This window comes from Oncorhynchus kisutch, linkage group LG20 (assembly GCF_002021735.2).
Source record: "Oncorhynchus kisutch isolate 150728-3 linkage group LG20, Okis_V2, whole genome shotgun sequence".
In the NCBI taxonomy this organism is placed as follows: Eukaryota; Metazoa; Chordata; class Actinopteri; order Salmoniformes; family Salmonidae; genus Oncorhynchus; species Oncorhynchus kisutch.
In genome coordinates, this window is record NC_034193.2 from 15,436,878 (window position 1) to 15,450,750 (window position 13,873).

General features: G+C 41.6%; 1 protein-coding gene across 2 annotated transcripts in view; it reads right to left on the reverse strand.

Annotated features, from left to right (window-relative positions):
* Positions 1–13,873, reverse strand: part of grid1b (glutamate receptor, ionotropic, delta 1b) — a 400,673-nt gene that overhangs the window by 66,884 nt on the left and 319,916 nt on the right. For both annotated transcript variants that reach the window (XM_031798901.1, XM_020454314.2), the window contains exon 5: positions 8,764–8,817. In XM_031798901.1, the coding sequence (XP_031654761.1) occupies positions 8,764–8,817 (54 nt within the window). The remainder of the gene's footprint in view (positions 1–8,763; positions 8,818–13,873) is intronic.

Here is a 13,873-nt window from a genome sequence, read left to right on the forward strand (position 1 = left end):
GGGGAGAGAAGGGGAGAAGAAGAGAAGGGGAGAGGGGTAGATGAGGGGAGAGGGGAAGAGAAGGGGAGAAGGAGAGACAAGAGGAAAGGAGGGGAGAGGGGGAGAGAAGGGGAGAAGGAGAGACACGAGGAAAGGAGGGGAGAGGGGGAGAGAAGGGGAGACATGTTTCTGCCTGTTACTACAGACTATGACAAGGTGGACAGAGTCCCTGTGTACGGTGACCATATTAAGAAATCTCTCCGATGAGTATGAATATGGATGCTTTGCTGCGTGGTGAAAGAGCTTCTTCCTTCACAACCTATTTCCTTGGGTCTGCTTGCTGTTTACATCATAGTGCTCACTCAGCCTGCAGGCAAACTCTGAGCTCCTGCCTGGGAGACCCACCCGGTCCAAGGCCCCATCACCTCACCTGCCGCATCCACCCCCTGGATATGTGCTAGTCAGCCACTGCAAGCCCCTGGCCCCCGGCTCCCTGCTCACCCCACCACCACAGCTGTTGGCTTGTCTTCTCAGACTTTGTTTGTTTTTATCATATTTTCTGCTGGCTTGGGCTTCCCTCAGCCCTGTGGGACTGGGAAATGAACCCAGGCGGGCTTGCACAATTCCAGTCTGCACTTTGCCTGGCATGGCATGTCCATACTCCTGATTCCTGACACTGTCAGGCACACCTCAACGGCGATTTCCTGGATACAGATTAAGCCTAAAAAGCAAACTTAATGGTGAATCTCAATTGAAAAGTATTTTTGGGGCTTAATCTGTATCCCGGGATACCCCCCCATTTTTGTCTGAAGCAGCAGGGAAGCCTATGGTTCTGTATCACTTCCACGTCAATCAGAGAGAGGATTCTCGCATGACATGATAATAATAACAGACACATCTGGTACTGACCATTTGGCAGTGATGCATGGTTAATATAACATGATATGGAGGAAATAAATGCTGGTCACAGCTTTAAAAAATAATATCTCATCACAAAACTCTAAGCTGACAAATTATTCAATGGCAGATGCTCTGATAAAAATAATAAATTGAAGCAGTGTGGGTAATGTTTTACTCATCATCACGTTGGTATTTTGTCCATATATATATAAAGATGCCAAGTTTTACACACAGATTTTTTGTTAAATCTGGAGACATATTCTTTTTTGGTTGTAGTTTTCACCCTGTCATAGGTAATAGGGTATACGGTGTACAGTATGCAACATTTGCTTTCATAGGATAACCAGAGGCAAAGTCATTAATACATTAATGAGCTACATCGGGTGATTGGTTAAGCCTTTTTGGGTGTGTGACATCACACAGATTTTTCCTTTCCACAAACTGCCTGTTGCTTGATATGAGCAAGTTTGCCCAAATCTATCAAATCTACAATTATTTGGCTAGTAGTGGCTACTGCCTTTAGTGTTCTAGCTAGCTACATTTCAGTAATTTAGCTAGCCTCCTAAATGCAGTGGTCAGTGGATAAACTACAGTAAATATGAGTTGAACATATTTGTCTGAAAACGAATTAGTCACGAGTTATTGTTGTCCATGGTGTTATCATGTCTAACCAGTGGGCTCCTGAGTCTAGCTAGCTGAATCGTTTGGCATCCACGATTAGCTAACTGTGATAGTTAGCAATTGGTTACTGCTTGGCCAATGTGAGCCAGCATGCTAGCTAGCTACTTTTCAGTCAGTGGATATCCTTCTAAATGCGGTGATCACTGGATAAACTAGCTATGAGTTTAACATATTTTGGTGAAAACAAACTAGTATCCAGATGCTGTTGCCCATGGTTGAATAATATCTAACCAGCTGGCTCCTGAAACCTATGTGACATGTCTAGTACTGTATATGCCTATTAGGTCCCGAGTCCAGGCGCAGTTTAGCTAATGTTAGCTAGCTAGCATTGCTAGCTGAGCTTTTATAGAAAACGGCTAAGATGATTCAAACTCTGTGGCTAGCTAACAAGCCCTTCTCGGCAACAATGTTATTCAACAATATTATTCAACGGTACAATTAGATGTATTTTAATTTTAAAGTAACTGTCATGGAAGGTGGGGGTTAGTACTGGTTTTAGGGTTGTCACTAGTTACCACAGACAAAGGCAAGTTTTAGATCCGAGGGAGAGATACTTTTGAGGAGATAGGACACTCCATTGGAAATGAACGCCCATTGTGAATTTTGCCCATGCATCATCAATGAGCCGCATGGTGCTTTCTGGGCGATTCTGGGACAAGGAGAGCTTTCCTTCAAGGATTGAATGCGAGTCAATTGGGAGTTACAGAATCAAAAACACAAAATTAGTATGAATTTCGTTACAGAATTTCATTACAGGAAGTACAACATCTCTCACAAGAGATGTGAGATAATTAACTTGTTCTATGTAATATCGTATAGCTTTGGAATCGTGGCGTTACATACACTACATGACCAAAGGTATGTGGACACCTGCTCATTGAACATCTCATTCCAAAATCATGGGAAGGCTTTCCACTAGATGTTGGAACATTGCTGAGGGGACTTGCTTCAATTCAGCCACAAGACCATTAGTGAGGTCTGATATTTGGCGATTAGGCCTGGCTCGCAGTCTGCGTTCCAATTCCCAAAGGTAATTGGATAGGGTTAAGGTCCGGGCTCTGTGCAGGCCAGTAAAGTTCTTCCACACCGGTCTCGACAAACAACTTCTGTGTGGATCTCGCTTTGTGCATGGGGGAATTTTCATGCTGAAACAGGAAAGGGCTTTCCCCAAAATGTTGCCACAAAGTTGAATGCACTGACTAGTCTAGAATGTCATTGTATGCCTTGGCATTAAGATTTCTATTCAATCAAACTAAGGGGCCTAGACCGAACCAATAAAAACAACCCCAGACCATTATTCCTCATCCACCAAACTTTACAGTTGGCACTATGCACTGGGGCAAGTAACGTTCTCTTGGCATCCGTCAAACCCAGATTTCTCCAAATGGTGAAGAGTGATTCATCACTCCAGGGAACGTGTTTCCACTGTTCCAGAGGCCAATGTCAGCAAGCTTTACACCACTTCAGAGTCTTGGCATTGTGCATGATGATCATAGGCTTGTGTGCGGCTGCTCGGTCATGGAAGCCCATTTCATTAAGCTCCAGACAAACAATTATTGCGCTGATGTTGCTTCCAGAGGCCATTTGGAACTCGAATCAAATCAAATGTTATTGGTCACATGTGTTTAGCAGATATTATTGCGGGTGTAGTGAAATGCTCGGTAGTGAGTGTTGCAACCAAAAACATACTTTTTTTTACATGCTAGACGCTTCAGCACTTGGCGGTTCTGTTCTGTGAGCTTGTGTGGTCTACCACTTCGCAGCTGAGCACTTACAGTTGATCTGGGCAGTTCTAGCAGGGCAGAAATTTGACAAACTGACTTGTTGGAAAGTTGGCATCCTACGACGGTGCCATGCTGAAAGTCACTGAGCTCTTCAGTAAAGGCATTCTACTGCCAAATTTTGTCTATGGAGAATGCATGTATGTGTGCTTGATTTTATACACTAGTCAGCAATGGGTGTGGCTGAAATAGCCATATTGTTGTATAAATATGGCCAGTGTCAATGTTGAAAGTCACTGAGCTCTTCATTAAGGGCATTCTACTACCAATTTTTGTCAATTGAGAATGCATGTATGTGTGCTTAAATTTATACTCTAGTCAGCAATGGGTGTGTCTAAAATAGCCATATTTTTGTATGTACTCTATAGTGTACGTTAAAAGAAAATAGGAACGTTTCTTGACTAATGCCACGTTCACGTGCTAGTTGGAACTAGGAAACTCAAAAATGTCCGACTTGCTAACTGGTTGTGATTATACACGTGCCGCTTTCAACCAGTTAGCTAGTCAAAAATGTGGGAGTTTGTTAATCCTAGCACGTGAACACGGCACATACCCTGACTTGGAGAAGTGTGATGATTAGCTTAGCAACCGCATGATGCAGCATGACAATTTGAACACATTTGGTTGACAGTCTACTGGGTGATGTTCCCTCCGTTCATTACCCATTGGGATTCCTATCTCTTACTTTCTCTAATATCTCTGTCCGAGGGGAAAGAAATTGTCCGCCATTGTTTTGTGTTTTGCTAGGGGCTCGAAGTGATGACCCCAATAAGGATCAACCAGTCACCTGATGGATAACAATGACTTTGCCTCCGTCTATCCCCCAAAGAAAAGTTGACGTACACCAGCGCAGTACAGAGCATCCTACTGGATGTGTCAACTGTGAACATATTTTTCCCATTAAATTGAATTGTTTCTTTCCCACATCAGTGCAGATCTGGGCGGGCTGGGGGTTAGTGTTAGCACTCTCTTCTCCTGGCCTCACATGCCCCTCCTGATTTCACACTCCGATGTGTCCAACATCTTCAGGTGCTGTACAGGCTGGGCCTCTATCCTGCCGACCCCCAGGACAGACCATCTGGTCATCCAACAGTCCCGAAGATTGGAGCCGACCTACTCTAGAATCTCAAGCTCCAGACAGGAGTGTGGCCCAGGAGATGGATGATGGAGATAGACTATGGACTTATAACAGAAGGATATTTTGATGGAGCACACAACTGTTTAACCCCTGGCCCGGTCTTCCATAAAGACTCATGTTTATGTAGACAGAGTAGTGTTGATCTTGGCCTGGGCCTCTAAACTCTCTGTATCAGATTAATAATTAAGGTGAAGCTACCGCAATGTTCAGGAGGATCTGTCTGATAAAACAACACCAAGGTTAGAGTGTACCAGCTAGGAAAAGCTAGCTACATACTGTAGGGTGAGTGTGCAGTATGGTTGTACCAGAACCATAACATGCAATACATTATGAAGTAAACATATTTTCTGGTTCTGATGGAAAAACTATAAATAGTTTTGAAAAAGCAGCCTCAAAAGAAACATAGTTATTGAAGATAAATGAACAGTGCACGCTACTCACAGTACGTGTTTCTACACTGAAAAACTTCTGATCTACAGTAATCTCTCTTCAAATAAAATCAATATCATAAGACTTTGAAATGTATATTTAGAATCATTTTTCTTATTCTGTTTGACTGATACGAAATGTAATTAAACAACAACAAAAAAGATCTGAAGGTAAAAAATAATTTTATATATATATATATATATATATATATATATATATATATATATATATATATATACAGTACCAGTCAAAAGTTTGGACATTCCTACTCATTCCATGGTTGTTCTTTATTTTTACTACTTTCACCATTGTAGAATAATAGTGAAAACATCAAAACTATGAAATAACACATGGAATCATGGAGTAACCAAAAAATTGTTAAACAAAAAATATATTTTATATTTGAAATTCTTCAAAGTAGTCACCCTTTGCCTTGATGACAGCATTGCACACTCTTGGCATTCTCTCAACCAGCTTCACTTGGAATGCTTTTCCATAAGTCTTGAAGGAATTCCCTCATATGCTGAGCAGTTGTTGGCTGCTTTTCCTTCACTCTGTGGTCCAACTCATCCCAAACCATCTCAATTGGGTTGAGGTTGGATGATTGTGGAGGCCATGTCATCTGATGCAGCACTCCATCACTTCACTTCTTGGTCAAATAGCCCTAACACAGCCTGGTGTGTTTGGTCATTGTCCTGTTGAAATACAAATGATAGTCCCACTAGGCGCAAACCAGATGGTATGGCGTATTGCTGCAGAATGCTGTGGTAACCATGCTGGTTAAGTGTGCCTTGAATTCTAAATAAATCACTGACAGTGTCACCAACAAAGCACCCCCACACCGTCACACCTCCTCCATGCTTCATGGTGGGAACCACACATGAGGAGATCATCTGTTCACTTACTCTGCGTTTCACAAAGGCATGGTGGTTGGAACCAAAACTCTCAAATTTTGACTCATCAGACCAAAGGACAGATTTCCACCAGTCTAATGTCCATTGCTTGTGTTTCTTGGTCCAAGCAATTCTATTCTTCTTATTGGTGTCCTTTAGTACTGCTTTCTTTGCAGCAAATCAACCATGAAGGCCTGATTCACAGTTGATGTTGAGATGTGTCTGTTACTTGAAGTCTTTGAATATATAAAATATATAACACTTTTTTGGTTACTACATGATTCCATATGTGTTATTTCATAGTTTTGATTTCTTCGCTATTATTCTACAATGTAGAAAATAGTAAAAATAAAGAAAAATCCTTGAATGAGTAGGTGTGTCCAAAATTTTGACTGTTATTGTATAAATCGACCGACACTGAACAAGAATTGTATTATCTTTCTCTCTAACATTGACGTGTATGTGGGGTTTCAAAGAGCAGGAATATCCATTCTAGACTGCAGACATAGATAGTACTTATATAAGTAAAATGCCCCTGGATTCATTTTCCAACACATTTCATGTAAAGGAATATTTCACAAAGAGAAGAGAGATAAGACCAACAAAATAAAATGTAATTTTCATGTGTTCATTAAATTATTCATGAACTTGGATTGTTACCTTGAAAATATCTTTGAGTTGATAAAAAGCACAGAAAGACTTCCTCCTCGTTATATTTTCTGATTATGTACAGAAGACGGTTCACCCATTTCTGATGCGGGCTCACAATGACAATAACTGGAGTATACTAACATACACAAATTAGCTTAATGGAAACACAACATAACACTGTATAATATACCAAGCCATGTGTAGACCTAAGTGACAGCCAAATCACTCAGCAACACAAACCAGCACAACATCTTCCTTCGTTTTATACACTGGCAACACACAAACACAAGATCGATTAAAACACCATCTGCCGCTGCGTCATCCCCCCCCCCCCCCCCCCCCCCCCATTCCCACTTTCCCGGCATCAGCGAACATTAGGAACACTCATAATAATAAATAAGACTTATCTCTGGTAGGCTGTGACATCACAACAACCACGGCTCTCTGCCCGCCATTGGGCAGTCTGGGCGAGGCAGCTCCAGCTCCACAGGAGGCCAGTACACCTGCAGCTAGAGTACTCTCAAACCCTCATCAACTCTCTCTACTCCTGCCTGGCTGCATTCTGAGCAGACCCTGCTACTTTTAATTGGCCTCCAATGAACAGGCTGGATTAAAGGGCAGGGTTGTTTACATCAGCACAGTGTTAGAGCAGACATACTGAGACCTGGGTAGATGTCTTTGAGACGTTGGCCGCATCCGAATACTAATGCTAGTGTACTACATTCTTAAACTGCATACTAATTTCAGTGTTTGATCTAGTAGAATTCACTCATCTTTTCTGTCTCTGATAATCTGATAATCAGATATATTGGCATGCTCTACCAAAATAAACGAATGGCGAGAGTCAACGCAATCGCACATTAAATAATGCATTTGGACTACTTTCAAAATTTCACACACTACAAAATGTTACTTTTTCGCATACTATTTAGTAAACTAGTATGGCTATTGGGACAGGACCACTGTCTGACTCTGCTTCAGGCACAGTTACTGCTGAAAACTAAGTGTGGCGTCCTAGTGGTACAGAGACCCAGACTATGTCTATGGCTAAGAACTAGGGTTGAGTCCCAAATGGCACCCTAATCCCTATCGAGTACTACTTTTGACCTGGACCCAGGGCCCATAGGCCTCTGGTCAAAAGTAGTACACAATATAGGGAAAATACTGCCATTTTGGATGCACTCATAGGAGCAAAATTAGAAAATTGGTTAAGAGATGACAGTTTGCCATTTATCATTTATAAAATGAGAAGTGTTTTTACAAAACTGCAAATGCTTAAAAGATGTCTGAAGTGGATGTGGGAGACTCAGGCATGTTGAAATTGAAACAACAGAGCCAGTTGGCAACGCTTGTAATGAGTGAACACGTAAGTACAATTATAGTTGAGTCCAGAGAGAAATCTATGATGTGGAAATCGATCAAGGAAATAATGAACTAAATTGGAACTGTCATGTCTCTTTCTTATTAGGGAGTTTCAAATGCCATTTTGGCCACATCTTCATAATGGTGGAGGAGTTTTGTTGTATCAAACAATGAGTACATATTTTGTTAGAGCTCTATCAGTGTGCAGAGTGACTGAAGGATGTGAGACACACGCAATGCAAGGTGCTGTAGAACTGTGAGCGACTACTGATCTACTCAATGCGTCAAGCAGTTCCCTTGATCGTCAACTCACTGTTATTGGCATCGCGCAGTTGTTGTGGGTATATACACTGAGTGTACAAAACATTAGGAACACCTTATTAATATGGAGTTGCACCCCCTTTTGCCCTCAGGACAGGATCAATTCGTCACGGCATGGACTCAACAAGGATTCGAACGCGTTCCACAGGGATGCTGGCTCATGTTGACTCCAATGCTTCCCACAGTTGTGTCAAGTTGTCTGGATGTCCTTTGGGTGTTGGACCATTCTATTGAGTGTGAAAAACACAGCAGCATTGGAGTTCTTGATACACTCAAACCGGTGAGCCTCACTCCTACAACCATATCCAGTTCAAAGACACTTACATATTTTGTTTTGCCCATTCACCCTCTGATTGTCTCAAGGTTTAAAAATCATTATTTAACCTGTCTCCTCCTCTTCATCTACACCGATTGAAGTGGATTTAACAAGTGACATCAATAAGGGATCACAGCTTTCACCTGGATTCACCTGGTCAGTCTTCGTAATGGAAAGAGCAGGTTCTCCTAATGTTTTCTATACTCAGGAAATGCAAAGATAGGAGTTAGGAGAAAGAGAGAGAGAGAGAAAAGAAGCGAGAGAGAGAGATTTGTCAGCAGCATCAACATAAATACTCTCATCTTCGCTTACCTCATTGACAAATACCCAGTGACTGTCCTTGGAAGCCAGGTTGGTTTCAACAGCCTGCAAAGAAAGAGAGAGAAATAAAGAGGTTACCATAGTGACAGATAAGACTGTGGAGGGAAAAGGCAAATTGAGTCCAGAAGACTTGGATGTATTGCTGCTGTTTCTATCCAACAGGACCCATGTAAAATCGTCTACAGTCTTGTCATTATCCAATTATTCAAGGAGCAAACATAAGACCCATGTGGCTTGGAAAACCATGATGGACAAACAGCATTGGATCCATGCAAGCCTCACATCTACAGACACTCTAAAATACACCGGACGGTAGTTCAAAATGACCGTCCAATCATTTGTCACGGAGACCATTTTTGTTCAAATTTGTCAAATAAATTGTATAGTACGTTCACACAAAACACCTCAGCTGTGAAAATAGTGTTTGTACAATTCCTTCCGTTTTTCTCTTTTGTTGTTCTCATGGTGGTACTGTCTTTCCCACAGGCCATTGTGTTGGCAGCCAGTTCTAACAGAAGTGTAAGTGTACTATAACGTCCAAACCACAAGCCTTTCTTATGCCTTAGTGGTGCAGCGTAGGTAGTGCCAAATTGTTCAGCACCTAACATCTTTGCATTTTGGAAAATGATAATTGCTCAGCGTTAGCGTACATTTTTTTATGACAGTGCTTGCTTGGGCCTATGCCATATATCATAATCGCATCAGCAACTATCTTTTACTTTACAATAAAAACAAACATTTACACTGCCCTTTGCAGAAAGAAAGGCCTGCACATGGTATAACCCAGTAAGAAAGGCCTGCACATGGTATAACCCAGTAAGAAAGGCCTGCACATGGTATAACCCAGTAAGAAAGGCCTGCACATGGTATAACCCAGTAAGAAAGGCCTGCACATGGTATAACCCAGTAAGAAAGGCCTGCACATGGTATAACCCAGTAAGAAAGGTCTGTACATGGTATAACCCAGTAAGAAAGGCCTGCACATGGTATAACCCAGTAAGAAAGGCCTGCACAGGGTATAACCCAGTAAGAAAGGCCTGCACATGGTATAACCCAGTAAGAAAGGCCTGCACATGGTATAACCCAGTAAGAAAGGCCTGCACATGGTATAACCCAGTAAGAAAGGCCTGCACATGGTATAACCCAGTAAGAAAGGCCTGCACATGGTATAACCCAGTAAGAAGGTCTGTACATGGTATAACCCAGTAAGAAAGGCCTGCACATGGTATAACCCAGTAAGAAAGGCCTACACATGGTATAACCCAGAAAGGCCTATTATTTGATCTTTATTTAACTAGGCAAGTCAGTTCAGAACAAATTATTTTCAATGACAGCCTAGGAACAGTGGGTTAACTGCCTTGTTGAGGGGCAGAACAACAGATTTTTACTTTGTCAGCTCAGGGATTTGATCTTGCGGATACTAGTTCAACACTCGAACCACTAGGCTACCTGCCGCCCCATAGTATAACGGCCTGCACATGGTATAACCCAGTAAGAAAGGCCTGTACATGATATAACCCAGTAAGGCCTGTACATGGCACAACCCTCATCATCCCATTCTGTATTCATGTACTCACGTATAAAACATTCTGGTTGTATGGTGTCCATATTGGAACAGCCTAGCACATTTCTGTTGAGATACATGTACAGCATCTGCCAGTTGAGGGGCCCAATACAGAAGCTATGGATCGCCCCATGTGATTATCCTGTCCTCACGCTAATTAGGCCTGACAGATGTTCTCAAACGGCTCCTCATTTGCCTGCCTTACCATGAAGAAGGCTGTTACATATGTAAACACTTCTGTGGGTTCATGTTGACCATAAATATTCACAGATATATCCTGTCACAGAATTTCACAATGTAGGCTATACTGCATGGATAATTGTACTGACTGCTCTAATGTGGGTAGTTTGTAATCCTTTTGCTCCCCAACACACAGAGGTGGGATGCACACTCTTAGAAAAAAAGTTTCCAAAAAGGGTTTTTCAGCTGTCCCAATAGGAGAACCCTTTTTGGTTCCATGTAGAACCCTTTTGGGTTCCATGTAGAACTCTCTGTGGGAAGGGCTCTTCTACCAGAAACCAAAAGGGTTCTACCTGGAACCAAAAAGGTTTCTTCAAAGGGTTCTCCTATGGGGACATTCAAAGAACCCTTTCAGGCAGAGTTGCAAAAAAAAGCCATATCTCAGTCTGGCCAAAAAATGTAAGATTAAAATGGGCAAAAGAACAGACACTGGACAGAGGAACTCTGCCTAGAAGGCCAGCATCCCGGAGTCGCCTCTTCACTGTTGACATTGAGAATGGTGTTTTACAGGTACTATTTAATGAAGCTGCCAGTTGAGGACTTGTGAGGCTTCTGTTTCTCAAATTAGACACTCTAATGTACTTGTCCTCTTGCTCAGGTGTGTACCGGGGCCTCCCACTCTTCTTTCTATTCTGGTTAGAGACAGTTTGCGCTGTTCTGTTAAGGGAGTAGCACACAGCGTTGTGTTTCTTGACAATTTCCCGCATGGAATAGCCTTAAATTCTCAAGAATAGACTGACGAGTTTCAGAAGAAAGTGCTTTGTTTCTGGCCATTTTGTTCCTGTAATTGAACACACAAATGCTGATGCTCCAGATACTCAACTAGTCTAAAGAAGGCCCGTTTTATTCCTTCTTTAATCAGAACAAAAGTTTTCAGCTCTGCTAACATAATTGCAAAAGGATTTTTTAATGATCAATTAGCCTTTTAAAATGATCAACTTGGATTAGCTAACACAACGTGCCATTGGAACACAGGAGTGATGTTTGCTGATAATGGGCCTCTGTACGCATATGTAAGATGTTCTATTAAAAATCATCCGTTTCAGCTACAATACCCATTTACAATATTAACAATGTCTACACTGTATTTCTGATCAATTTGATGTTATTTTAATGGAGAGAAAATGTGCTTTTCTTCCAAAAACAAGGACATTTCTAAGTGACCCGAAACTTTTGAACGATAGTGTATATAGGATATGTATATTATTACATTTGAAAAAATCTGCGGAACAAAATCGGCACACGGGCCGCCATTTGGGGAACCCTGCTATAGCCTATAGTCTAGCTGCATATCATGCCACATTTCATGTATGCAAGATCATCGCACATGTCCCCAGAAAGCAGATGATATTTATGTGTGGCCCGTCCCCTCTGTCCGTTGTGTGATGTGGTTTGAGGTGGTTTGCGGGGAGGTGAAGTGGTTTGCGGGGACGTGAGGAGTAATCTCGGAGGCTGCTGATGACTCTGAGCCTGCTTGGTCATTCTTCTCCTTGACCGAGCTAACAGTGATGTAACACTACACACTATATTTACCAGCCTACAGCAACAAGATAAAGGATACTACTGTGTTGTTTAAGGACTGTGCTGCATGAAGAGAACATACTTTAAATGTGGCTGTATAAGTGTACATAAAAATGTATTTGCGTCAAAATCACTGTGAAATTTGTAGCATCATTCAAATACTGAGAAATATGTATACTGTATCTGGAGAAACCAAATAAGCAAAAAGTACAACACCTCATAATTCAAAATAAAGAAGAGGGATTTAAGCCTCCCTGCTCTGTCCAATCCTGCATCCCAATGGAATCCTATTCCCTATATAGTGCTCTGTCCCGACAGCGCTCTGGTCAAAAGTAGTGCAACACGTAGGAAGTAGGGTGCCATTTGGAACGCATTCCTGAGATTTCCAGCACGGGGTTCTCAATAGTGGCACTGGGCAAAGTGGATGTTTGCATTGCTGGCCATTGCTGGCAGTATCAGTTGTGGCCCTTTGTGGCTCAGTTGGTAGAGTGTGGTGCTTGTAATGCTAGGTTAGTGGGTTCAAGTTCTGAGGTCACCCATATGTAAAATGTATGCACGAGTGGCTGTAAGTGGTGATTGAGAGTGTGTTATAGAAGGCCTTAAGGGGGGTTGGTGGAGGGAATGGTTTGGGTATATCTGTCAGCCTTTAACCAGGGAGGGACTAAGGGGGAGACCACTGAGTGAAGGTACTGGGGAGAAACTACTCTTTACACTACAGTGACAAGTGTCTGACCATAGAAGACCTATAATTACATAAAGAACCTGTAATGCCATAGAGAACCTATAATTTCATGTTATTCTATGGTTCTGACTGGGTCAATTAGACAGAGAGGCAAGGCTACTCTATTCAGTTCGAACTAGTAATTTTCTCTACACAAATTAAAAGTACATAGATAGACTACCAGTATTTAAAGCAATAATGTGCACTTAGCCTTGCTGCTATCTGGAACATTAGGACGTTATGCACAATGTGTAATCAATTCAGTAATAAAATATAAAAACATGTTGAACACATTAAAAAATCCCTTTTTATTTAATATTCTATTTGTCAGTTTTTTCATGCTAAATAAATCTATACATGCAAGGTTTGCATGGCCTCAAACTAAAAACACACAAGTCTACCTTAGTGACAATATTTTATTTTAAACATGTCAGGTCAGGGGGACAATCAAGACATTGTGCAAATGTTCCTTATGCAAACAGTGTGTGTGTGGGTGGTGGAAGTTGAAAGCTAGTGGGGGACAACCCATCAGGGAATCTGCATCTAGAGGTCAGTGAAAGCACGTTTGAACTCTGAATTAAATCAATGTGTCGTGGCAACCGCCTCACCAGGAATACAAAACAGCCTTCTTCTATTAAAAAATAAACACATCCTGATTGTATTTAAATCATAAAAAGTAAGTAAGATTTTTTTTTAAGGAGGATGTATTTCAGGTGGAATCTGGTTGCATATTATATAGGCTACATGTGAAGAACACACAGCTGTTATCTTCCTTTTAATATAGTCAGGTAACTGAAGGTCCACATTATATATGATATATGCCATTTAGCAGACGCTGTTGTCCAATCGACTTACAGTCATACGTGTATACCCGGTGGCAGGAAGCCTAGCGTTTAAGAGCGTTGGACCAGTAAGTAAAAGGTTGCTGGTTTGAATCCCCAAGCAGACTAGGTGAAAGCTCTGTTGACGTGCCCTTGAGCAAGGCACTTAACTTGTATGTCGCTCTGGATAAGAGTGTCTGCTAAATGAACAAAAAAGTCTAAATAAATTTTACG